The 27537-nt window shown below is 36.0% G+C and overlaps 1 protein-coding gene across 2 annotated transcripts; it reads left to right on the top strand.

The window, feature by feature from the left end:
- LOC127017521 (protein FRA10AC1) lies at window positions 1-27189 on the top strand. Of its 2 annotated transcripts, none has more exons than XM_050898632.1 (14): window positions 1-54; window positions 4464-4540; window positions 6551-6643; window positions 6727-6772; window positions 8705-8781; window positions 9463-9546; window positions 10040-10124; window positions 15961-16006; window positions 20327-20440; window positions 21457-21499; window positions 22852-22976; window positions 23593-23631; window positions 25001-25085; window positions 25544-27189. In XM_050898632.1, the coding sequence occupies exons 1-14, from the start codon at window positions 22-24 to the stop codon at window positions 25584-25586; spliced, it is 990 nt and encodes a 329-aa protein (XP_050754589.1). In that variant the 5' UTR covers window positions 1-21; the 3' UTR covers window positions 25587-27189. The 2 variants fall into 2 exon arrangements, with proteins under 2 accessions (XP_050754589.1, XP_050754588.1); XM_050898631.1 differs by lacking the exon at window positions 1-54 and adding an exon at window positions 551-667.
- The last annotated feature ends 348 nt before the right edge of the window (window positions 27190-27537 follow it).

The raw sequence follows: 27537 nt of genomic DNA, 5'->3' as shown, positions 1-27537 counted from the left end.
GGGCCGCGCCGCGCCGCTGCCATGGTGCCCAACCAGCTGCGCCTCTCCGCGGCCGTGAGTGGGGCCCGGGAGGGAGGGACGGAGGGAGGGGGCCCGGCAGGGGCGGGCGGCGGCCAGGCCTCGGCGGAGGCCGCGGCCTCCATCGCAGCGGGGGTGGGGCCGGCGGAGGGGCCAGGCCGTGCCTGTGCGGGGAAGGGGCCGAGCCGCCCTCCCCGTGCGGCGGGCGGGTTGCCGGGGGGCCGCGGCCTGCGCCCCGCGGCCGCCCGAGGGCCGCTTCGGTGGCGGCGGGACGGGTCTGGCAGGCCGCGCAGCACGCCGGGGCAGGGCTGGGCGGCTGTCGGGGCATGAGAACGTCTTCGGAAGTCGTGTCGGACCCACACGGGCCGGTTTTCGGTGTGATTTTTCTCCGTGGAGCCCCACAAAGCTCTAATGCTCACTGTCGTGGTCTGCTGTTACCTACCTTTTACTCCTGCTTCTCCTTTCATAGTTTTAGAGCTTTAATAAAGGGGCAGTATCTTGTGGGTGTCTTTTCTCTTTGTTAGGGGTGTATATGCAAATACTCCTCGTAATTGGTTTTACAAGGAAGAGTAGGTTTGAAGCTAATTGTACTTACTCTCACTTTTTTCCCCCAAGTGGGGGGGTGCAAAGCCTCAAAGACAACATCAAGGTGGGAAGAGCGTTTTGCAGTGAAGCATGCTGACCCTCCGCATGGCACCCTTTATCCAGCCAGGATGGCTCCTCAAGCCCCCTTTAGATCTCACGCTCCCTTCAGGCCCTCCCAGAGTAGTTTGTTTGTACCAGAATGAGCACTTGGGTCTGTTTTGGGCCACATCCAGGCTGTGAGCAGACATGAGCAGAGCCCTGTGTGCTGGGCAGATAAAGGGAAGGATGGGAGTGATGCTTGTGAGGGGCGTAGCAAGATTAGGGCTGAGGTCAGGAGCCATGAGTTGGGATTTTGTGTGTAGGATTGTTTTGCCTTTTTTTTTTTTAACTGTCTTTTTCTGTTCAGCTGCATGTTGTGGTCAGGAGTCAACATGAACTAGTGTGTGTTAAGTCCGGTGGAGAGAGTTAAAGGAGGTGCCTTTTCTGGATGCAGATACCTCCTGTAAATGCAGTGCTGGGGAGTCTGCAGTGTCCTGTATTGACATCAACAGTTGACATCTCCTCTGTCTGCCCTCAGTTGCGTACAGCATTCGTACATTTGCTATGTTTAAGTTGCCATTTTTTAGGAGCCCTAAGTTAGTGGGCTTGGTTCTGTCTCCAATTGCTTCGCTATTAATTAATCCAAGACGTTGGGATTACTTAAATGTCAGTGATTTAAATGTATCCCAGGGCATATTGATACTTGTTTTAGTTTTGTGGTTTCAGTTTGTTTTGTTGTTTGGGAAAAAAAAGTTCAAAGTTGGTGCAACAGACAAAACACACTGTACCATTTAAGTTATGTAGCTTTCAGGTTCATGTTTTGATAAAATGTTTGGTATTTACCTTACTAATTTACTAAAAGCGTTCTGCGTTTCTGACAAATTCCATCAAAGTGAAGATTATATTAAAGGGTTTATCAAATAGTGAAAGTAGTTGTTTTAAATTTTCTTGACAATTTTGCATGTCCATGTCTACATATGCCTCTTTTAAAACCTACTAGCTTGGGCACAAAGCTTTGGTATCTGCCCCTCTTTTACTACAGTTAAATATTAAATACATTTTCCTTATTTGGGATTGTTGTTTGGCTTTTTTTGTGGAGAAGGGGAGAAATCAGTCTTGAAATTTCACAACATTAAGCAGGTGTCTATTTACACTGTCCTTCCAAAATGGAAAGATAAATTTATGGATGAGATTCTTTGATGGAGTTCATTTTTATGTTTTACCTAAATGTCAGGTCATCTTGGTATCATCCTAAGGCATCAGGCCAGTAATTGTTCAGTCCCAGTCTCCAAGAGTGCCGTCCAGCACTGCTGGAGCTGCTGACGTCAACCCCAAATTCGGTACAGTACCTGCCGGTCCTGCTGTTGCCTTCGAAGAAGGAGTCACCTAGAAGTGTCAGGACATCAGTTGTGGGTCGTACTCTTTTTCACTCTGAATTTATCTTTGAGTGATTTTAGTGATGCAGAGGAATGGGTGAAGCTGTGAAGTTTTCCTGTTGGAAGAGCAGCCTCTCAGGACCTAGTCCTTAGCTATACCTGCCCTTATATTCACAGTCACAGCTTTCCAAAAGGTAGTCATCAACTTCTCAGAGCCCTATAGTGTGACTCTGTTGGAGCAGCTTTTCTTGCATCCTTTTTTTTTTTTTTTTTTTTTTTTGAGTCATTCTTGGAATCAGTTGGGAGCTGATTACTGAGCATGTCTGCTTCTGTCCTGGGGCCCATCATCCAAAGGCAACCACTTTGGAAAAATCTCCTTTTATTCGAGCTTTTCTCCTCTTACCTGTTTCTGTACTTCATCTGTCTCATGTTGACTTTCATGCCCATTGTGTTGGCTTGGACTTTCTCCCCTTTCAAGTGTGAAGGAAGCTCTCAGTGTTCATCTAGGAAGCATTACTTTTGCCATTTAAAACATTCCTAGATTACCATGATATTTTTAAAATTTAGAGGCCAAGTATAAATATATTTGCTGCACACTCATAATGTATTCAGCCTTTTTTAAAGACCACATAAGCTTCATTAATAAAAGTAGTGACAGGCTTGCTATTAGAACCACCTCAGCTAGGAGACCTGCATCTGAACTGTGGATGATCATGGGACTGTGCTGGGAGGACTTCACACCATTACTGCTCTTTTGCCAGTGCATGAGGCCCACTTACACCAGACACTGCAGACATCTGCTGCGCTTTTTTTTGGTAACTGATAATTTTTGTGTCTGCTGGGAAATAGAAAACATGAAGGCAAATCAGAAAGTTCTGATTTGCTTTTGTTCAACTATATACATATACGAGAGCTATGTCTTCTTCAGAAGAGTTCAAGAGTGGAAGGAACATTACAGTATTAAAGCAAGGAAAAAAGGTACAGTTTATTATTAATAAAAATAATATTTAAAAAAATCTTCAAAATCAATCCTTCACCATCAGTGTGAGAAGATAGTGTTTTACATACTCTGCATGATACAGACCAGTTGTTGATGTCAGTAGAGGATACAGTTGACTCTCCAGTGTGGCATTTGTGGGAGGCATTTGCATCAAGAGCAGGCACCTCATCAAAATCATCCTGAAGAGGTGCGTCTTTTTTGCGGATTTTGATTTTCTCAGGTTTTGTGTGAGGAGGACTATGATTGTAGGTAATGTAGAAATTGGCAACACTGAATCAAATACACTGGTTTTCTAACCTAGTTTCTTTTCTCATCCACAGTCTGAGTTACCAAGATACTTAGGAATTACGTGTCGAACCTTTCCGCATGCAGATGTGTAATAACCATCCCTCTTGTTTTTAGCTCAGTTGTGTAAATGTTCCAGTTGTGTAAATGCTTTTTTGGTGTTGGTGCTGGTTTATGCAGTTCCCAGCTCTGGCTGTTCTCTTCCTGTGCTACCCCTCCAGCTGGCTGGTGTAGCTGGTTGGGGGGCTCTGGATGAACTGTCAGGAAACTTATCTGGGTTAAAATAATCTTCTTTGGGTAGGATCCTTTGTAACTTGGGTGAGATGTTTGATCTGGTTCATGTGTAGTTTCACAACTGTAACTGAGCAACTGGAAGAGGGAGAGGAGATGTGATCTACTTAAGCCATTACTTCTGCTGAAAGAATTGGACGTGTAACTGTGCCTTGAAAAATGGAGGTGATAGATCTGGGCATCAGTCAGTGCTTGATTGTTTGATGGCATGAAGATATGGGATATTTTTGTTTTCTTATATGTATTAATTTGACATTGTAGTCCCAAAGTGTGTGGAAAAAAGGATTTCATTTCATGGTAGGAATGTTGTGCTGATTAGACGGTACATTTTTGCAGGCATATTGTTATTTTGTATTTTAGTTATCATTTCAATCAGCTTTCCAGTTACCAATGTAAGATCTAATGATGTAAAATGCTGTACCACAGCCCAAGAAACTTTTGTTCTCATCTTTGTTTGTTTATAATGTGGGCACATCAGTTGCTGTCCTCCAGCCCTCTGAAAGAGTAGCTCCTGGGGAAAATACTCACCTTTTTCTTATATAAGGGAGATTGTTTGAAAGTAAAGACCAGAGATGTTTATCGTACTTCTGGTTATCTGCATCTATGTGACGATTAAATATGGGGACATCTGCATATAAATTATTTATAAGTGATGACGATGTCTTTCTTTGCCCTGTGTTATTTGGAATATACTCTGTATTGTCTGTTGAATTTGGTTTGGTTTAGACGTATGTGAGAATTTGCACTTGCTCGCTTGCTCTCTGTCTTTCTCTCTTTTATTTATGCATGATGGACAGTACTGATTTCTAATTATGCTGTGTCCATATTACATTAGCAGGTATATTGACTGTGTTGTCTATTATTTTCAGGCACATGGCCATGGAGGCTATGATTCTGATTTTAGTGATGAGGAGAATGGAGAGAAGTCTGTGCAAAAGACTAAAAGGTAATGTCATACAGAATTAACACTTTGCATTATGTATTTTGTGCAAATGGCCTATTACTGTATATAGAAGATTATGCTGTGGTATGTAAAGTCTGGTGTTGAAATGGTTTTTGAAAAATCAATGTCTTTGGTTCCTGCATCTCCTCATGTCAAGCTTGCCAAAGCAAGCCGTCTCCCAGGGGCAGCTGATTAAGATCCGTCCTGCCATGTCCATCTGGTGTCTATATGCCCCTCAGTTCTCAGAGTAGAGTGTTTCATTTTTCCGAGCATTAGTATCAACTGCTGGGGTTTGGCTGCGCTGTTCGCTTCACTGTGATCCGTCAGGACACATGGAGCTGCTAAGACAGCAAGGCAAAAAAGGCCAAGTGGCAGCAGGCTTTGTAGATATGGAACACCTGCTTGGAGGAAGTGAAGAACTGGTGCTACTTGTTTATTATTTAATTTGTGAAGAGACCTGGGAATTGGTGAATTGTGTTGTACTCAGTCCTTGAAATGTAACTACACATCTCTTATTTGAGATCACCTTTGCCGGTTCTTTCAGTGGTTCGCACAATTAGTGACCTTGAATTTTGTAGTCTGATGTCATTATATTATTAAGATTTTTATTTATTTATGTATTTATTTTGCTTTGGCACCATAGTCCTTCGACAGTTTCTGCACCGTACTGAACATTTTGCCTCCACTATGCATATATTTTTCTTACCTTTTCCTGTCTCTCCGTTGCTCTGTTATTGGACTTTATTTAAGAAGGCTTTCTGGAAACTTTCCTAGGACTCTTACATATTTTCCTTTCTAGTAAAATTGAAAGAGTGGGTTTTGTAGTGTCTGACTGCATTCTGGGGAAAAAAAATCATGTTTTAGTTATTGGAATAATAGCAGGCATTGTGCTGTTCCATTTATTTTATAAATATAGCTGTTCTCCGTTAAAACAGTGACTAATATTGTTCAGTTTTCGTTTTCTTTAAAAGGCCATTACACGTTATACCATTCCACTTTCTAGGCGGAATAGTAACTAACCATCAGAAGCCTTTCGAAAATATCATCATTACCCTTGTTCTGGCACACTACTGCTGATTCCCAGTAGGGCTTGTGGGTTCACTGTATATGTATATGTCCTTTTCTTGCTCTGTCATGATACTTATTTTCACTTTAAGGAAAATAGTAGTCTTAAGTTTTCTTCATATTGCTGTTTTATGGAGTCTCCTTATGGGGATTTTGTGCCTACAGATCCTTTTGAGCAAATGATACCCTTAGTTTCTAGTGTCCTGTATTCCACAGCTTGAAATATAAATTCCCTGTCTTGCTTTCTGCAGGTTTCTGACTTCCGTTCTTTCTGCCCGCTGATAATTATGGAAAAATCTTTTCTTCATCTCTGTTGAGGAATGAAACTAACTAAATATACCTTTTACTAGCTAAAGTACATCACTTTATATTTAACTTTTTATTACTTTGTTGAATTCTGAAAGTATTTTTAGCTGCCCACTGACAAGTACAGTTCACAACACAGTACTTAAGTTTTAAATTAGCAATTCTTGTGATTACACTACGAGAGGCAGAGCTGTTTAATGAGGTCTTGAGACATTAGCATGAAAGGATGGGATAGGGTTACTAGCAGTCACTCTTATTCAGTGAACATACTGTCCTTCCTGTTCCTGGCTGTGTAGCTGAGATTTATAGAGGGCTTTAAATGTAGAGTAAAACTGAGGAATCTTCAGGGTTTTTTCATTGTGGTTCTATAGTGATAATATTGATCAAAATAAATATTACAAATTGCTGTTTTAAGCAATTTTCTTTAAATGCTAACTGTAAGCAAATGCCTTTCCGATTTTGTTCTGCAAATGATGTAAAATCTAAGCTGATGTTGGTTCTGAAGTTTGATTTTATTCATGTAGAAACTAGCAATATAACAGGTTTTGTTATTCAAGTTAGTGCAAAGTTTGGCATATGAAAATTTTATTGCTTATGAAAAGTTCTTGACTAACTTTTCTTCCTTTTCCCCCCCACCTTTAGTATAAAGGAAGATAGCCTTCTGATAAAGCCATTCCAAAAAGCGAAACAAGGCAGTGTCGTTCACAGACAATTTGCAGCTGAAGAATGGGATAGGTATCTTTTATCTATTGCTTTTGTGAGGCATTTTTCCCTTAATGTAAAGATAGCTTTCACTCAAACCTGTTTGTTATTAACAGGGAAGAAGCAAGAAAAAGAAGATTTCACTTGATAGCAATGGATGCTGTATCCTTCTGTTTCATTTTTCTTCAACTCCAAGGTTATCCATTATGGTGAAATACTGGGATTTCTCAGTTATCACAGCAGTTGACAGTGCAGCACCAGATACTGAGTCGTTCTTCAAATTGGCTTCTTTTTGTTGCTGAGGTGTCTCTGAGAATGCCTCTACTCAGTAGAGGCATTTCCAGATTCTTCCTATATGCTCATTTGTCCTGTTTGGGACAAAATTATTACACAGTGAATTTTATTTCGACTGGCACAAAGACACTTTGCTCTTTCGGCTGAGTTTATACAGAACATAAGTCTATATAAGGCTGCTATTATCTGTGGACAAATACATTTCTACTGGAAATTTAAGAATGCATTAGTTAATTCAGAATTCTATTCAAAACAGCCTTATCTCCAGTAATATCTTTTACAGATGCTCTAATGTAAGCCTGTTTAATATCATGTGCAGTTTTATTTTAGTTTTTTCTAATCTCTTAATCATATTTCATGCATAATTTGTAACTATTTTTATAACTACTACCTTATTTAGATTACAACCTTTCTCCTTTTATTTAGTTTTCACCTGGGGCAGTCATTACATGTTTTGACTGAGTGTATCTGAAATACCATCAGTTCCTTGTTTGTTTAAATAGCTGTTCTTCAGCAGTAACAGTTAATAAATAGGAATGTAAAGACTAATTAAATATGGAAAGACTTACTTAAATCTGGAAACTCCAGTAAACAGAAAGTAACTTCTCCTAACCTGCTTAGAATTTGGCCAGGCACTACATAAACCATCGTATGCCTGTAAAGGGGGCATATCTTAATCAGTCCCACTAACGTTGTAGACTGTCATTAGCCACAGAAAAGCCTGTATATTCTGGAATGACTACAAAACTCGTTGTGTAGAGACTTTTATGAGGTTCTGCTAATGTTTTTGAGTGGTTCCTATTTAAAACCTTTACTGTTATGCATTTTTAAGGCCTAGTAACTCAAATGGCAGCACAAAAGAGTATGTTGTGTTAAATGTATTTAATTGTGCCAGTTAAACCTTCTGGGCTTGCTTCTCTGTTCCTTCTATTTGTGGTGGAAAGAAAAAAAAAAAGACACATACTGGGGTTAAATGAACTTTTTGGGGGCCTTTGGAAAATAAAATGTTTTCTCAATAAAATTTTAATGCATGTCAAAACAGTAGGTTGATACAAATTATTCACACTGATGCAGTAGTTGCCAGGATATGTACCAGGAGATAATGTAGTTCCTAATTTGCTGCTTCAGAAACACCATACAAGTTAATTGAAAATATTTTTAAGTAGCCATAGATAATGTTTTTATTTGTGAAGACACTTATTTTCTGAATAAGTAATTACATATTTTTGCTCAAATTATGGTACAAAATGCGTTTCAAATCATGTCTCTGAGGCCGAAGTGTTCTAAAAAAAGCATTACATATTTTCCCGTGATTTTCATCTCCAAACTAAAGCAGATAACTTTTATTTGTATGTTGATGGTAAAATGTAATAAATTGTTCCATTTTAGTAGCCAGACTATTTTTATAATACAAAAATACAAACCTCTTTTAAACCAAAACTGGAGTACTAAGAAGCTGTTGTCTAAATTACAGCTGAAAAAATGAACCCAGTTTCTATGTATATGCGTACAGAGCATCTTTGATAAAGGAAGACAATTCTATAAAGGTCTGGCAGCTGAATGAGGTTTTAAAGATGAAATTGCCTTCAATTCCTGTATTTGGAAAGTAGCTTTTATGAGAGGTTATTAAGTAAAAATTGCTAATTAATTCCTTTCTTTCTGGAAATTACTGAGCTGTTTTTGAGAAAAAAACTTCTTTCTGTTAAGTATATAAAAAGTTTTGGTTTTTTTTTTTAGTTTTAAACTATAGTGAAGTAAAAGAAGATAAGTTCTGAAACAATCCTTAATTGCTTTATTCAGTATGAAAGGCATAAAAAGTTTGTGAATGACTACATTTTATACTATGGTGGCAAAATAGAGGATTTCCGACGTTCTGGGTAAGAACCATTAGCAATCTTTCCCCTCGTGCCCCCAAAGCTCCCCTGTTATATAAAGCCATTAAATATATATTATAGCTTTGGGGGGAGAGGGCGATGTGGCTATGTATCAAATAACTAATTCTTTTGGTCACAAATAGTAACTACAGTCATTGTAAATATCCAAACCACAGAATTGCCTTGTTTTGTTTTGCACCATTATTTTTATGTAAGAACTTAACATGAGCTGTTTTGTTTTGTTATGTAAAACGGAAGATGACAGGTGAGCATTAATTGAGAGTACATTGAGAAATATCTGGCAGTACCTTCAAAATAACAATCTGAAATACTTCTGAAATGTGCAGAATTGCTATCCATTGTCCAGAATAATGATAACCTTCTTTAGAGCTATCTATAACTCCCTTCTATCATTACTGTCTTCAATAAAAACTCTAAAAAGTGTTTTCAGACAGGATCAGGTCATCCACAGTTTCAGTGGCTGTTTTCCACTGTGAATTTTTCATTTGGGAAAAGCTATGCCAGGGAATAAATTTTTTGATAGTTTTATTCCATAGCAACATATTCCTTTATGCAGTGAGGTGGAGATCACAACTCTGAAATACTGATTTTTACCAAATTATTATTTGACTGACTTTTCATTTTAATGTTACATTGTTCTAAAAAAAATGTGTCCTTTTATAGAGCAAATGACAAGACGGATCTTGATGTTATTAGAGAAAACCATAGATTCCTGTGGAACGAAGATGATGAAGCAGACATGAATTGGTACCTGGAACTATTATAGAACATGTTATTTTTAGATCACTTGTACTAAATTTGTGGTGTCCCCTACTAACTAAGAATTACTGTGCATACTTCGTGATCATTCTTCGATCTTTAATGCATTTAAAAATGAAAGACCTTTAGGAGGTCTTTCATATTGTAATATTGCTCAGTGGCAAAATGAATTGATGACAGAAAGAACTAAGAAATATTTGTGCATTCTCTGAGATCCAAATGAGTGTTCTGAAAACTCTGAAGGAAGCCTGGTTTGAAAAAATATAGTTTAATTTGTGCTGTAGATATATTTTAGATGTATTTTTCCAGTTTTATGGAAATTACCCCTTAGCTCAATGAGTGTATTTCTGTTGCATTTCTAGCTCTGCAGCTTGTGTTCTTCAGATGAAACAACATGTCTTTGTCTTGCTAATGTCATTACAATGTAAAATGAATTGTATCATGTTCTATATTTAATAAAAAATAATACCTTTTGTTATAGGGAGAAGAGGCTTGCAAAGAAGTATTATGATAAATTGTTCAAAGAGTACTGTATAGCAGATCTCAGTAGATACAAAGAGAATAAGGTACGTTTCATTATTGTAAAATCATCTTGGTTTTAAAGTAAGTCCTTTTTTAAAAATTGCCTTATGATTGTGGATATGTTGTGAAACCAGAATGTTAGTACCCCTTTCCTAGAAAGAGAGTTGTGAGAACTTGTCAAGTTATTTAATAAGCAGCAGCAGTTTGAATCCAAGCATTGTCACTGCCCCAAAAATGTGCTTCTGTGGGAATAGGAGCATTTCTGTCAGATGGTGTTTTATGAAGAGGTACATTGTGTGTAAGAAAGGCAGAAAATGCAGAGAGGTTAAGGAGAGAAGGCTAGAGAGATTTGGCTGGAGAGAAGCACTAGATGAAGCCTAAAAAAACCCTGGGAATGTTACTGTTAAAAAAAAAAAAAAAAAAAAGAGTCTAAAAAGGGATAGTTTTGTACTTGAATGCTGGCAGAAACAATTTTGGAAATGTCTGTTCTAAAGCAGCGTCTTTTGCTAGTTGTTCTTTTCTGTTTATGGAAACAGGATTTGTATGCTCCTTATAAATAAATAGAATTTCTTAAGGGACACAGCCCAATTCCAGCACCAGTTTTTCTTCTTAACCAGAACAGCCTTTGTCGTTTCCAAGTTTTTGACTGACTAACCTCTTAGTCAAAAAGAATACGTGAATTTTCTATTGTGATTTTGCAAAGAATGTTGCTGAACTCAGATGCGTCTTAGTGTTATTAGCACATAGTAACAAAGCCGTGCAAACAATGTCTATATAAAGTTCTTTGAGACTATTTATAGTATTGAAAATTACATTCGCTGGTAAATGTTTGCAAGGACAGGGCTTAAACTCTAATATTAGACAGAAAAGATGACAGCCTTCTAAAGAAAATTGGAACAGAAAAATGCAAAAAATTAAATTAAAATTAACAAAAAGTAAAATGCTGAAGATGTCTTCCCTCCTTTTTTTTGAGTAAATTTGATTTTATTTTCCTATAGCTGTTTCATATCCCTCAATCTCTGCCCTGCCCCCCCAACTGATTTTCCCTTGAGCATGCTTACAGATTTTTTTCTTTCACTGCTGTGCCAAGTTTCCATATGTTTGCTATCTTTTGTGGGAAACTGCTCTACCCCAGTTTCCTCTTTTTTTTTTTTTTTTTTTTTTTCTGGTGTATGTTGTGTGAACAGTGTTTCCCTGTCAGACTTCAAATGTGGCTGTCCTAACTTTGAGGTCACTCTGAATTCCTATTTATGCTCATAAGTCATTACCTGTATTTTTGGAATTGCCATGTTAGCATAACTCTGCTGTATCATGTAATTTGTTCTCTTATATTAGGTTATGCTCTCTGTTCTCAAATACATTCTGACCACGCAAGAGTCCTTTCTTAGAAATTCTTAGAAAAATAGAAAAAATTAGATTTTTCTGAATTATTGATTTATCCATGCCCATGTTTGGTACAGAAGAATGTCAAAGCAGGTTTTTTTCTTAGAAGTCAGAAATAGGCTGCTGATCCCATTCACACCAATGGAATGCAGTCTGTGCTTTCAGATTTTTCCTGCCTTGATTCTTATTCTGCATTTCCAGAAAATGGAAGTTGGATATCTTTAGCCCCTCGTGCCTTCTGTTTTGCAGTGCTGGTGCTATGAGAGGTGCAGGGTGGGTAACAAGCTTCTCAGCTGGCCAACCTTTTGTATGATAGTTGTTGATGCTTTATGTGATGATGCTTCATCTTGATATAAGAAGGAAATTTTTTACAGTGAGAACATTCATTCACTGGAACAACCTCCCCAGTGACATGGTAGAGTCCCCATCACTGGAGGTTTTCAAGATGCGCTTGCACAGGGTGCTAGATAATCTCATCTAGGCTCCCTTTCCCATGAAAGATTGGGCCAGATGGTCTTGCGAGGTCCCTTCCAACTTGGGCTGTTCTGTGATTCTATGATTCTATATCCTGCTAGGTGATGTCAAAGTAAAGTTGGAGATCAGTTTTCTGTGATATTTTTAATGTACATATATTATATAGATTGAGACTTGCACATACATACCCATCTGTCTTTTCACAACTGTAATTGTTTTGCTACTACCCAAAATCTTCTAGCCAGCTAATTCTTCTAAAGACCTCTGCATAGAGATTGTAGCTCGGATCTCATTTAGAACTTTTCTTGTGAGAAAAAACACTTTTTTCCTAAGGACGAGTTTCATGGGAGGGCTCTCTTGAGGTCTGAAAAATAAGCAGAGCACCTTGTCAAAGACCGAAGCTCAAAAGAAAACAGTAAGAAGCCTCAAGACATATGAACACCCAAGGCCACAGCCACACTCCAGTTTCTGGTTCAGACTGTTTCACTCACATACACGCATGCATATACACTTACGCACACACAGAGATGGCTAGGACTCCCCTGGTCCCATAGCAGACCCCCCTGTGCTCTCATCCTTGGAGGTACACAGGTGGTCTCACACCCAGAGCTGGCCGGCGGAGACCCGCTCACCCTCCTTGCTCCCAGGCCACTTCACCTAGCTGATGGCTAGTCTGGCTTGTTCTTCACTGGTGCTCACACGCTCCCTTGCACACCTGCACTCACCTCAGTTGCTGGCACCGCAGGCAAATGGGACCCTGTGACCCACGATCCCACTTTTCTTTGTGTAGGTAGGACATACAATCTTTTCCTTCTCTTTTAATGAGAAATGCCAAGGTGACCCTCTGGTGTGAGGCTCTTTAGAGACACTGGAGGAGTGTGCTCTGACGGCTCTTGCTTGTGATGGGTCTGTTACTCCTTACATTTTCTCTAGATCAGAATTTTTTAGGTCAAGGTTGTCTTTGAACCTTCAGTGCGTCTTGTCTGCAAGCTTTGAGGCTCATAAATGACTGTCTGTATTGTCAGATAGTTTAGTTCTATTGTCAGTTCTGCAGTGCAGTAAGGGAGAGTGCTCTGCATGGAGGTTTTACTTTGATACGCATTGGACTAGAAATGTTCTCTTCTCTTTGTTGTCTTATTTTCCTAGAAAGGTTCTTATTTGCTGTCTCTGCTTTTTTTTGTAGCTTAACAGATTGGAAATGTCTCCTATTTGCTAAGAAATGAAATCTGTCTGACACCTGGTCGTTAAACAGAATACATTTTATTCTTTTGTTTTTATTTCCAGATCATTTTCAGATTTCTAGGCCAACTTGTCTTCCACTTGGTAATGTTAATACGTTTGCTTTTGTCATTGTTTTTCAGCATGGAGGCTTTCCTGTGAAAATAAAAATATTTAAAATATCTATGGTATTTTTCCACAGTGTTGTCTAAATTCATACATTTGTTTTTTTCTGAAAGAGGTGACTGTGGACATGTTAGTTGTTGCTGCAGCCAATGCATATTACACAAGCAGTCCATATTTAATTTGGGAATTTTAGTGTTTATGGATATTAAGCAGTCTTTCACATTTTTAAAACTATCATTTCTTATTAAGTTAGCCATTTGATACTCTTGTAAAGCATCTGTTTTGGAGTTGTTCTACTTGGTCTTGGTCTACCTTGTAGAAGTAGCCCATTTATCATTTAACAAAGACGACGAGGCGGAATAAATGCTGTCTGCTGACAATACTTTTGCATTCCTTAATATTGCAGGCTGACTATTCAAGAACCTACCCTAATTTTTAATTTTCCTATATAGTTTAATCTGTTCCTCATATTTCAGCTTAGTTAGAGGAATTAAATTGTATTTACTTTTTATTTTATTGCTTCTTCTTAGCCTTGGTCACTTTCTGTCATTTTCTACTAGTTGGTGGAAGAATGATTGGCAAAAATGAATGCGGATGAGGACAGCTTTTGTCCTAGATGTACTACAGGTGGTTCTGACTCACTCCTTTCTTTTATTTTGATTATTTTTCTTGATACCATTACAGAAATACTCTGTAAGGATGTAATCTGATTTATATCTTACTGAGTCAAGTTTGGACTGTGAGCGAAAATTTGTGTAAAAGTCTACATCAGTAGCAAAAGTGAGCATGGATAACTTCATGATTGGTGAAGTAGCAGATGCACTATGAAAAATCAAATGTGCAGATAGGGTCAAATTGTTTTTTACTCTTTATTGCCAGCAGCACACACATGCAAAATTGGTGCCAAAATACTGTTGACATTTAATTGTAAACTTGCAGTATTTTTCAATTGCATCACAAGCTTTTCAGAATTAGAATACCCTGTAAAACAGCAGATATCCTTTAGAAGAGCAAAAACAATTACCATCACTCTTTGGATCAACTGGTTTCCATCATGAATTCTACATTTACAGCTGTATTTTACATTGTTTTCACTGAACTGTTCAGCAGAGTTCTTAGTTTTTACAATTGATTAATTTTTTGTTTGACTGAAGCGTGAGTGGTATAATGGTACTTTAGACCACACTGCAGATTTGTAGAGTAGACCAAGCACAATCTGATCCAGCCTTAGCAAACTGTCATCATACACAGTATGATAGCAGAACCTGATCTTCTCCTGTGATTTTTTTACCAGTGAAACCAGTAGGTGTGAAACATTGTTTATGTTATAATACCAATTTGAAAACTGGTGGACTGATTTAAAGAGGCAAGTATTTCGTTGGTGTACAAATTCTTAGTTTTCTTAGTCATCTTCTATGTAATATATTGACCTGGGGAAAATCAGTTCTGACAAAACATTTGGATACTGATGTCTTTCTGCTCCATTTTTTCAGCTTTGTTATTAAGGTGCAAAGCATTTATATGACAGTATGGCACATTCTTAAAAGCCAAAACTTTTGTTTCCCTGTTTTTTCTGATGTTCTTTGAACCACATACCACTTCATGCATGAGAACTCCATGCTGTTGCCCTTCAGATAAAGAACTATTATGGTTTATTAGAAAAATGAACAACATTAAAGACCCCACACAGCAATAGATACCTGTACTTCTGTGCAGTGTTTAAAATTAGATTAAAAACACTGAAAATCAATCCAGTATATTACAGAATTTATGCCACTGCATCTGCAAAATGCACATTTGTGTGGGTTCAGTCTGTGAGTGCACCAAGAGAAGGTTCATATTCCAAAGGACGCTTTGGAACTCAGGTGCCAAAGATGGGCTTTGCAGCCACTTTTGTACCTCTTTGATTTTGTAACCCTTCTTCCCCCTCTTCCCTCCCCATCTTTTAACATGAAGTTCAGAGTCTTCTGTGCTTTGCTTACAGAGCAGCAATTTTATCTTGTTGTCGTCCTGTGCTCATGAATTTTAAATGAAAATACAAGATAGCCCTTTTTGGAGAAGTTGTATGCCTCTGAGTTTTATCCCCTCTTTCTACTTGTTAGTGAAAATAAAATTGTTTTTCTGAGGCTGTTCTTACTCCCTTCTATCTTCAATCTTTTCACTAGGCTACTTGCTGTTTTGAGAGGATGAAGCAGATTCTACTGGAAAACAAAAATAGTAGATGGGTTATCTACATGTGAAGTTTCTAGGCAATGTAAAGAGAAATACAACTCATTTGTTGGGGGTTTTTTTTTGTCTTAGTCTTTAGACTGTAAGAGGTGATCCACTGATGTGTGCTAATATGACTTTTCAGTGTGGACAAAATTGCAATGAAGTATCTAGTAAAGTCAGTCTATCCGAATTTTCTATTTGTTCTTCTGCCTGCTATGAAGCCTTTTAGAAAGTTGCTGTTCAGTACTGAACAGCATCTACTGGAATTTGAATTGCATGTGTAAATTGGAATCCTTCTGGTGAGCAGAGGCAGGGAGATATTTTTAATTAACAGAGAAAGAAATTAAATTTTACTAACCAGAATTGAATGGATGAACCATGTGCAGGACATCAGTCAACTGAAATTAGTCTTTACATTACTGAATATGTTGACTGTTCACAACTTAATTTTGGTTCTTATCTTAACAGTTTGGATTTAGATGGCGACATGAGAAAGAAGTAATTTCAGGAAAAGGTAATGCTGTCTTTCATTTTATGTTACGTTTCTCCTTGATGCTTTTCTTGCTGCTTTTTGACAGAATTTTGTTAGACAGTATTGACAATGTGGGTAAGTTTATCAGATAATAATGGACACTAAATGGACCTAACTTCTAACTTTGCAGTTTTATGCCACATAGCTCTAGAGTGCACACTGATCTGCATATATTAAAATTAAGAGAACATGCAGTTTATTTTCACAAGGTCAGATTTGTAATGAACACCAACATAACGCATTTGATAATGTAGAATTTCATGGATATGGTTTTTAGCTGCTTTTCTCCAGTAGTTCTATGTTACCTCATTAGTCTTTGATACCTTTAATTGAAGTCTCTCAATACTTTTCCTCAGGAAATAATTTTCTTAACAGTTTCTTCAGTGCTGTTGTGCAGAATGTTACCTTTTAAATTAAAGTTCCATGTGTGATGTCTGTTTTAGGCTAAATTGATTTTGAAAGCTTTAGTGGGAATTACACATCTACGGTTTTCAGAAGTCATGCATGCGCATGCAAGAAAATTGCATGGAGTGATACTGTTGATCAGAACAGTTCTGTAAAAATATTTATATCATATTTCACAGGAGGAAGTGTGAACATTAATGATGGGGTTTTTTAAGCTACAGAGATTAAAGCTCCTGAAGGTAGTTGTAGTCATATGTTGCATTCAGCACTACAGATTATATTAACAGATAGTTATATTTGATATCGCTATATGCTTGATAGATGCTTTAAAAAGATAATTAGAATTAAATGAGAAATAGGTAATTTATGAACAATTATGTCTTCATAGGGAAAAAGAATTTAAAGCTGCATTGTACTTTTAATATCTGGTACTCCATATTTAAAAATGTGGGAGAAAGTGCAGAATTACATGTTTTAAGCTTTTTAATGAAATCCGAATGGAAAGCATACAATTGGAACATAAGACTTGAGAAACAGTATCTTTCACCACTAAGGGGCGCAAGAATTCGACCTTATCTCATGTATTGGATGCTCTTTTCAAGTGCAGTTTCAAATGATCATTTAAAAAAAGGCGTGAATCTTTAATGCCTTTCTTTTGCTATTTTAAAGTATAAATCAGTAACATAAATTGCTTTAATTAAATGTAATGAAGCATAATACCTACCTGTCTGATAATTCATATTAAAAAAGGGAGAGCATGTGCTTATTTTAGCTGTGACAATAATAGCGGTGATGAGAACCACTGCTGGTGGACTGTACTGTGGTTTGGGGTATGTTAAGAAGGGAACACAGGAATCGGTTACTTACATTTGGTTGCTTTGTTTTCGGTGTCTGTCTTTGTAAGGTCATGGAGAAGAAGAAGAATTAGGATGAGTGAAAGGAGAGGAATCACTTGTATTACTAATTGTAAATGCCAGATTATTTCTTTCTCTTCTTTTCTTTCCCACTCTAATCTTTTGCTGTAGGTGTTTTGAAAGGAGGTCATATTGGAGATTGCTGTTGTTATCTCCTTAAATTTAAAATGTGACCTTAATGGCGGTTAATGGTGTAATACATTACCAGTTTCAATAAATGGTTCCACAAAATGGGCATTTTCTTAATTCAAATCTTAAGGTAGAAACCCTACTTTAAATTTTATAAATCAGTGAATAGTAGGCACGTGAGTTAGTTGGTCTGAAAATAAATCCTTAGAATGAAAAGCTTTTAAGCTATTTAAAAAATATATTTGACATGCCTTCCCAAGTACTTTTTGTCTACTTTCAAAGCATGAGTAGTAAGGTATGGCATAAAATTTTAAAATAAAAGGTATTTTAGGCAAAAGGCCATAGTGGTAAAAGTTTTCTGTAGGAAAATAGGTAACAGGCTCATTGGGTAGAGGTGAAATAGGACTTTTTCAGCAATATGCAGAAAGAGCAAAGCTGAACATGTGGGTATATTTGCTGTTTTCTACTTACTTGTATTTGTAGATTAAGTAGTAAAATACTCAAACCAGACATATTATTTGGCAAAATAGGGTTTAATACCTGCAAATTGATCTACTCTCTATTTTTTCACTATTTCATTGAGCTAACATTTCACTTTTAGTATAGTAGTGTCTTTCTTAGCCTATTTCATATATGTGTATATACACATATAATATTCTTTACCTTATTTAAACAAATGTTCTTCCAAACCTGTTTGCATTTTTATTTTTTCTCAGTCATTTCCTCCATGGAAAATGGGCAGGGTATCAATACCTGCATAGTGCACCATGTATCCATGTACCAATCTGGTACATCTGAGTTCTGATCAAAATGCATTAAAATCAGTCTTTTGGCTCTCTAGATTTCGTTAGTGTATTTAATTTTCAGTACTTTATTTAGCTTGTAGTACTTATATTTTCCACCTATTCTGTTCTTCTGCAAGAAGCAGGAGGTGCTAATAGTTTTTGAAAACACACATTTAACAGCCAGATTATAGGAGATATAATTCTGAACGTGAAGGCAATAACTTCCCTGCAGCTCATAGCAAGGTGACAAAACTTCAGATGGAAATGGAATTTTGGACATACATTTTTCTTGCTGATTAAATTAGGTAACTGTCCACTTGGCACACTGGCTTCTGTGTCATCCTTTCCTGGGCATCCAACTGTGGGAAAAGTCATGTTTCAAGTACTGAATAATCTGGTCCGTACTTCCCTTTGATTTGGGTTCTCCATATACACAATGGGGATTATAATGATCTCTTACTTTGCTAAAATATGTTTTTTAATGCTTTTATGACATTCAGATATACTAGAGTGATAAATACTACTGAAAAAGCCTTCAGCAAGTGTGGAATTCTGTATTCAAGTCAAGGTTTGAATATGTGTTGTAGGGATTGCAGTGTGAAAGGAGGGTAAGAGAAGCCTGCCTGTTTATACACATATATGGCATTAAGCAGAGATCTACTAGAAAAAAACCCACCATGATTTCAAATATTTAGATGATCATAAATGCAAGTAAATGTGTAAGGGCACAGAATTATGGTGGTTTACACAGTCAAGTTCTGGTTTACCTAGGAATTCATTGCTTGCCTTAGCAATCTGAAGATATTGTTCCAACTACATTCTTGTGAACATATCCAGTTTCACATCCAAAACGTAGAATATCCAAAATGGATTTTACATACTGTAAAGAACAGCTAATCATAAATAAAACTGATGTGTATCTCTTTTCTCTCTGCCTGTTTTTCTGGGTTTGTTTTGGGATTTTTTTCAGAAGATGTGAAGTAAACAGAGTCTGGTTAAGTTCCAAAAAGTTTTATATAGTATAAATTTTTCCTGCTAGATTTTTACTTCTTTATAATGGATACAAATTATTCCTGATGACACAGGGTACTAATAGCCATACCTTACATAGGGTTAAACATATTTAATGTATATTAATTTGAAACTTTTTTTTAATGGGAGTCCTGGGGGTTTTTTTGATTCAAGTGTTAGCATTGCAAGTGGTTTTACGTTGCAGAACTGAAGTGTCTGAGGACACTGCCAATCCATTAGTTAGCAGCTTAAGCAGAATGTTCTGAGGTTAATCGTTCACCAGCAGTCCTGCTTGTGAGCCTATTAATACACATCCTTACTGCCAGCTCTGCATACAAATCAGCCTTCTGCAAAGGGAATATGTGTATCTTTATTAATGCAATATTGGGAACCCAGTGGTGTAAACAACATTGATTATGTGCAAATTGTTTTAAAATTAGTGTTGTATTTAACACAGTAAACCCAAGGAAGCTTTTAAAGCTGCCGTATAGTGTCTCATAGAATTGGATTTACTTTTCTTAAAAGGAAAGCGTTTATGGAAAGTCATTAGAATACAAATTGTATGTCCAATATATCAGGTAAACTAGTAAGTTAATAAGAACATGGGCATCTTAATTTTGTACATACATGATACTTTGAATAGTTTGATGTCATTAAAGATGAATGTCTGAATCGCACCTCCTGATCCATCAGCCTCTGCTAAGTAATCATTTAAGACATAGAATGTATCCTAGTGACATTCATTTCTTCAGAGTTCAGTATTAGGCTTATTATTTCATAACATATGCCTTCATCTATACATTGTAAAACACAGTTCAAGTTATGAACTTATGTTCTTTCTTTGCAAATATGCAGTATTAGACAAGTATGATTGATTGCTCTGTCATTATCTGTTATTGTTTCCTTAATCTGGATGTTACTTTTAGATTTGGGCTTTTTTATTTGAAAGAAATGGAAAACAAAAAGCAAAAACTGAGCAAAACTGGACGACATAACAACCCCAAACCTGTACTTGTTAATCATTGAACCACGGTTTGCTCTTTTTGACCTCTTTAAAGGTCAGTTTTCCTGTGGAAGTAAGCACTGTGATGAGAAAGAAGGCCTGAAGAGCTGGGAGGTGAATTTTGGTTACGTTGAACATGGTGAAAAGAGGAATGCACTTGTGAAATTGAGTAAGTCAGCCCTTCAAGGATTTGTACACTTGAAAGAAGACAAATATCTTGTGCTTTAAAAGCTATCGAGTGAGATCCAATGGTAATGATATTAGTTCATGCCAAACGGAAAATGCTGAGTATGAGATATTTTGTTAAATTATTACAGGTAGTATGATGGTCTTGATTTAGAGAGAACGGCTATTATTATATATGATAAAGTTGTTACAGGTTGAGCACTTCATGCTGTATAATTGGTGGTGTCAGAAAATTAGAATAACTGATTATAAGCTGTTTTGTATACAGGCATGCCTGGTTTTAACGGACAATACTGCATTGCAAGGAGGGTTTCATCATTGTCATTGCTTAATCAACTACATGGCTTAGGAGTCCTTAGGGCTTTGGACCAGACAACTTCTTGCACACCTTCAGCTCTACTGATTTTATTTTTAATACTTATGTTTTCTTCCAAAAATTCTAACTTTAATGAAATCACTTCCTTTTCCAGTCTTGTCTCTTGAGTGAGATTTTCTTATTTGATATGGTGTACATTTTGATATGTTCATCAGATAATTAAACTTAACCACAGTTTACACAGTTACTTTGTGTAAAACAAGCTAATGGTGTTTTTTTCTTTTGTGCACAAGACACTCCATGTGGCAGCATTTAGTCTCTGGCAAAGCTCTAAGAGACTTACGGGTCTTCAGTATAATTGTAGAACAATTTGATCTGTCCACGAAGATCCATAAAATGGGATATCTGTATATGATAAGCACTGATACTTTTTTATGAAGAGTTGCCAGTGCTAAACCTGTAATCTTTCTCCAGGTTTAGTAAAATCTGGGTTTGTACTGAAGACTTTTATCATGGTATGTTTCTCAACCCTAGCTGCAATTACACTGTAACTTTTGTTTTGAAGGAAAAGCTACTGAAATTGGAAGATAGTATTCTATCTAGTTTTATATATGTATTAATAAGTTTTGTTAATTATGCTTATCAAATACATGGGTGTAATGTGCTCATTCTCTCTTTTTCAGGGCTATGTCCAGAATGTTCCTACAAACTAAACTTTCATCACCGGTAATGAAATATTTTGAAAATATGGGGGCTGAGTTATTGATAGATTACAGTTATGATGAACAACAAACAGGGGGAAAACTTCAGCTAGGTGATTAGGAACTTCATTTATGCTGAAAAGTTTCCTTTGCTTAATTTCAGCCCAGTGATTATGTTTCTTTTCTGAAAGTTTATGCAAAACGCTGTCTTTTTTATTTTGCCTCTTGCTGTGTTTAAGAGCTTGAATGCTTTTCCTTTTCTTAAAAATAGTGGTTTTATGTGCAATTCAAGTGACCGTGCTTTGAAATTTTGAATTTAAGTATTTGTTCTTCTTTGAGAATCACTTATTAATAGGAGAGAAAAATAGTGAATTTTGAACCTATAAAATGCGTGCATTAAGATTTTATTTGGTTTTTATTACCTATAATATTACTGAATTCCATAACTATTGATACTAAGTTTTTATGATTTTCTGACTCTCGGTGTGGCATTAACTTAGTTGCGTGGCTCAGTAATTAAGCCATACAATTATCTGAAAAGCATATGAAAGGGAAACCTTTGAGCTAGGAAATGATGATTTCTTTTTTCAGGTAACACAAATCAAAGGTGCATCTAGATGGAGATATCCAAGATAGTTAATTAATCCATTTTAAAAGTTAATTCATATTCAGTTTCATTAAAGCACTGTGTAGGCACATATTAAGAAGGAGAATTAACTAACTGAGATTAGTTTGATTTGTCTTGCTTCTTTTTGGAAAATTGTAAACCCACTTGAATTCAGAATAAGCATGGTCAAACATTTTCTCTTTGTCAACTGAAGGTAATACTTTGAAACAATTTTAGCAGGAAAAAGTTAGCCTATGTTCATACAATAAGCCTATATAAATAATGCTTAAAATAAAATACATGGGTTGTTGGTCTGCAGCAGGGTCTTAGGCTTGAGATTCTTCTACCTCAGGTTTTGTCACTATCAAATATGAAAATATATTTTAAAACCTGTGTTAACTATGTTTTTCTCATTCCATATATACAAAATTGTTTACTAAAAGAAAGAATAAGATTTCAATATAAATAAGAATTTGGCATGTTATAAAATTATATTCTGTATTTAATCTTTGATTGCCAATTCACTGGTTTTGTTGCCTGCATCAGTGTCATTTTAGGAGCTTTAGCATCTCCTGTCCTTTGTCTTTAGCTATAGAGCTCTAGGGTTTCTATAGCACTTTTCATTTTAACTGAATTAATTTTTTTTCAGTTTAACTAGTGATAGCTTTCAGAAAAAATGACAACTGTTTAACTGAATTAAATACTTAAGATATACTGTTGCTTGAGGAGTACATGTGATAGAGAAGGTGTACATTCATTTTTTTTTAAAGGAGGAAAGAAGTCAAAGCTGGCAAGAAAAGAGGCACAGCTGTACCGAACTCTAAAGAGCCAAAAATTAAGAAGACAAAATTATCTTCTTCAGCAAAAAAAAAGTCCAAAAAAAAGACCCATAAAGGTAAATTTAAATTTTACACCTTCAATTTTTAAAATATTCAGTTATGTTAGTTGAATCTTGGTTTTGCTATACCTACATATGTATAAATATAGATACATAATTATGTATAAATACAGATATGTAACTTTCTTGACTGTGTAACACAGGTAGTCAAAAAGATAACTTCTTCGGTTAAATTTCCTAGATGCACAAAAAAGATAAATTTGGAGGAAAAAAAGATAAATTTCTTATACTTTACAGAGAGGGATAGCCTTTTGAAAAATAAGCATTGCAAGGAAAATTTGTCCAAGAATTGGACATTGCATACCAGAAAGGGTTGTAAAATATTTAATTCCTGAGGCTTTGGGGTTGAAAGCCTTTTGGAAATGTTAGATAACCTTTTTACACCACAGATCTCAGGATAATGTATTTGAGCTCAAACTGATGACCTTTGAACTCATGGAAAAAAATCTTTTTACTTCAGTGTTTGCTTGCTTTCTTTGAATGTATGGTGTGTGCATGCACGTGCACATGTGTATGTGTAATATATTGTGATAGAAATATCCTTGTAAACAATTTAAGATAACAGATAAAACCAAGATAAGCTTACTGTTTTTTAAATTATGTTTCTTTCCAGATCAGGTTTCTTCAGAAGATTCAGATAATTCTGATAAAGGTGAAGTATTTGAATATCTTCTGCATTTTATGTTTTTGTAATAAGTTGTATTATTTCATGGTCATTTGTCATTGGTCTTAGTTTTATTCACTGGCAGTTTTAATATTTTATAAGATGATAAGAATGCTATGTGAAAACAAGCAGAGATATGAAGGGTCAAAATAATTACTTATAAATTCTTGGAGAAAAACTGTAAGGAGTTTTAAGAAGGAAATCTTTTAAGTTTAAGTAAGGAATAAAAATGTGGGCAGATAACAGAATGGAAATAATCAGAAAAATGAGAGGTCAGGTTGTTCCAGAAAAGAGTAGAGGGTGCAAAAATAGGTACATTATTAATAATTGCATGGGTCCAGGTATGCAAATATGTGCTGTGTAATGCGTGCTGTGTAAAGAAAGTACTTTTCTGATATAACAACTACTACATTTCCCTTCAGGGAATGATACTAATATGTACTCAAAAAATTAATAGATTTTAAATAAATCCTAGGCTTTAACTAAAGTCTTTTCCAGCTACCACCTGTAGTACCTCAGAGACCTACTTGTTTTGTGGGTGGATGCACTCAGAGTCTCAGTGACTCCTTGGGCGGTGCTTGTCTGTATCTCAGTAATTCCAGTCCCCAGTTTCTTTTTTGATGAAACAAACCCCATCTCCTGGTCATGCCAATTCTTGCTGCAGACTGTCTAGAAGGGATTGAGTGTTTCTACTGATTGCTCTGCTGTGCTATATGTTTTTAGGAATGTCCTCAGCACCTACGTTTTCCCAGCTAGATACAGGAAGACCTGAAGCGGTTTTCTCATGACTCAGACCATGCCCAAAGTCTCTGTTTTGTCAGGAAAGCTCTGCTGGAAGATTGGGGTTTTTTAGGTCAGGGCATATTTCTGATAATGAGATTTTTTTTTGGTTTTCACTCCTTCTGTATACTTGCACGAAACAGTTATGCAGTAATGCACGTTTTCTGACAATTTCACTGATGAGTCACAATTGATAAAAGTTGTCATTCAAGTAGAAGTAAAGTAATTGATTCATTTAATATCATGAGTTGAAACTGTATTGTAATTCTGGGTTTGTGATTATAAACCCTTAATTTTAGGAACAAAGTGCTATGCTGCTCTTGTGCCAAGATCAGTGTTTTTACATGATTGTTGTTATGTTTGGCCAAAATATTAGTTCATGATACCTAAGAGTCTTTTTGATGCTGTATTGAGTAACATTGGAAAATGTTTTCATTTTCACTTTATGCAAAGTAAAGTGTTCTTTTTATTCTCATGGTTACAATTAAATGTTGCTTCTAGCAATATACCATCTAAATAAAAAAAATGATAAATTCTTAAAAAAGTTATTTCATAAGCACTTTGAATTTTTTAACAGATTCAGATAACAGCGATGCACAAGATGGTCCTTCAGATGCTGACTTTTGGAAAGGTCCTCTACAAGAAGCAGATGAAAAATCACGGTTAGTTTGATCTAGTGAACTTGTAGCTAGTAAAACATACACTGTCCATTCAGAACTGCAAAGGCAGAGATTTTTCCTGAGTGTTTTAATGAATATTCTGACATTTAAAATTATGTTAAATCTCCTTCCATGTAGTGAACCTAAGAATGTGTTTTTAAAGAGAAGACGTACACAACACTGGAGGAGAACCTTTGTCAAGCCACTACCATACCACTGCTGCCTTAGCCCCTACTATACCGTTAATTATCTTAGAAGTAAATTCTAACGGTCAACTCACTGCTGTTGCAGAGATAGGGAAATGTGAAGGGTATTGGAATGTAGTGAATAAGTCAAAATGATCTATACCGGCTACAAATTCTAATCAGAAGTCTGCTATATCTTTTTCATACAAAGATTGTCTTCTAGGTACAGATCCAAAGCAGAACTTTCTTTGACTTTTTTTTTTTTTTTTTTAACAGGGAGGAGGAGTTTGATGAATATTTTCAAGACTTGTTTCTCTGAAACTTGAAATTGATGTAGGCTGATTTTCTTTGTGAATTGTCAAGATGAAAGTCTGGAAATCCAGTCATAAATAGAGACCAGACACCTCTTTCTGCCAGCATACCTTTTCTACAGTCACTCATATGGACCATTTGGGTAGATTATCTTTGTAGAAGGCTTCAGGTCTAAAAACTGTCTTTTTCTTGTGGTAGGCTGTATACTCATGAAATAAGAGAAGTAATTTTTTTCAGTTCAGTGCAAAAGACATACGGCACCCAAACTTAAAAGTAGGAAGGATGTAAACAAACAAGAATATAGTTTGTTGACATTACATCACAGAAGTGCTTTTTATTTTATCCCAAACTTCAGTTATTGCCAGATTTTTGTAAAGGGGCATTTTGGAAGATTCTGTTGTTAGTTTCAAGCCATACACTTTAATATATTCATATTTCTAATTTATTAAACAAGAGTTAATAGCCTTAAATTTATTAGTCATGTAGACTTTAATATTCAGGTACCAGTCTCTGTAAGTATTTTCAAATGCTATTGGAGAAGTTCAGTTTTTATCAAATACGTATTTTGTTTGAATTAAGTAAACCATATCTGAAATGTCTCCCCTGCTGCTTAAAAAAGTTTAGTTCATTGTGACTTTGTTTTAAATTTTAGTTATAATATGATGTGACTGATAATTCCACTTAAATCTGGTTGGTTGGTGAAATTTTTGATGTAAAAAGTAAAGTGTGTGGCTTTCTACTGGAGATGTACATGTGACTTATGTTATCTGTGGTTTCTGATCTCCTTAACATTGATTGAATGTTAATCCTTCTTTAAAGTGTAATCCTAAATATACAAGTAAAGAATGTATATTGCTTGAGAAACTTACTGGATTCATCTTCCTTTTCAAGTTGCAACACAACTTTAAACATTCTTTAGTTCATGTTTCCTAAGAAACAATCTGCACCTGAATAGTCACAGTGGCTATTTTCTTTGTTGGATGAAAATTACTTTGGATATAAAGGACAAACTTTTTTTGAATTAAATGTTCATGTTAATCTGAGGAAAGTTAATGTTGTATAAAATATATTTTTGATAAGTACTTCTCACTGTAGATATATTTATAGAAAGTATTTATAATAAGTATTTGATGTGGAAAATGCAACAGCAGAGATGGTTGCAGTGTATTTATGAACATTTTACATGCACTTATATGAATAAGTTGAGAACTCTATTTACAAGTATTACTTAACATAATTACATTTTAAACAGTTTGTACTTACATAATAGATGACAGTACAAGGACATATTTGGGGTGTCCTTGAGTAAGAAATAAACGTAGCCTTGCATGAAGGCTTCTTTAGGTAAGAAGGTGGATTTAAAGGTTAATTCTCTGTCATCTTGCAAGCTTGGTTGAGAATCAAATCCAATCTGCAGCAATCTGCTTACATGTATGCAACTTGCCCAAAGGGGCTTTTGTCGAATGTGTTGCTATATTTGTTGCTTCAAGTATGTGTTCTGGATAACTAACTCCTCTTTGGGTCTTTAAAATACAGTTATAAAAAGGTACAGTATACGTATTAAATACATAATTTAATACAGTTTGAATAAAATTACATGATCAAACAACCTTGAAATAGCTTTCTTTTGTATCTGCATTTAATACAGAAAATAATACATGATACCCAGTTTTATGTCATAACTAAGTTTGCATAAAATATTTGGGCCATTTATAAATAAGGATGTAATAAGTGGGATTTTTTTGTGGATTCCTTTAATTTTGGGTGATAGCTGTACACAGTATCTATGTTCATAGAGCATTCTTAGAAAGGTATATAATATGGCAAATCGTTCAGTCATTCTCCCTTCTCTGTGGATGCTGAGGGCCCTTCAGAGAGAAAAAAAAAAAGTATGGGTCTGCTTTCTTTAAAGGGGGAAGAAAAGTGGCAGGATTGAGTCTGCATGTCAAACTTGTCTG

The sequence above is a fragment of the Gymnogyps californianus genome, chromosome 6 (assembly GCF_018139145.2).
Source record: "Gymnogyps californianus isolate 813 chromosome 6, ASM1813914v2, whole genome shotgun sequence".
Classification (NCBI taxonomy): Eukaryota; Metazoa; Chordata; class Aves; order Accipitriformes; family Cathartidae; genus Gymnogyps; species Gymnogyps californianus.
This window is presented reverse-complemented; position numbering and strand designations above follow the sequence as displayed.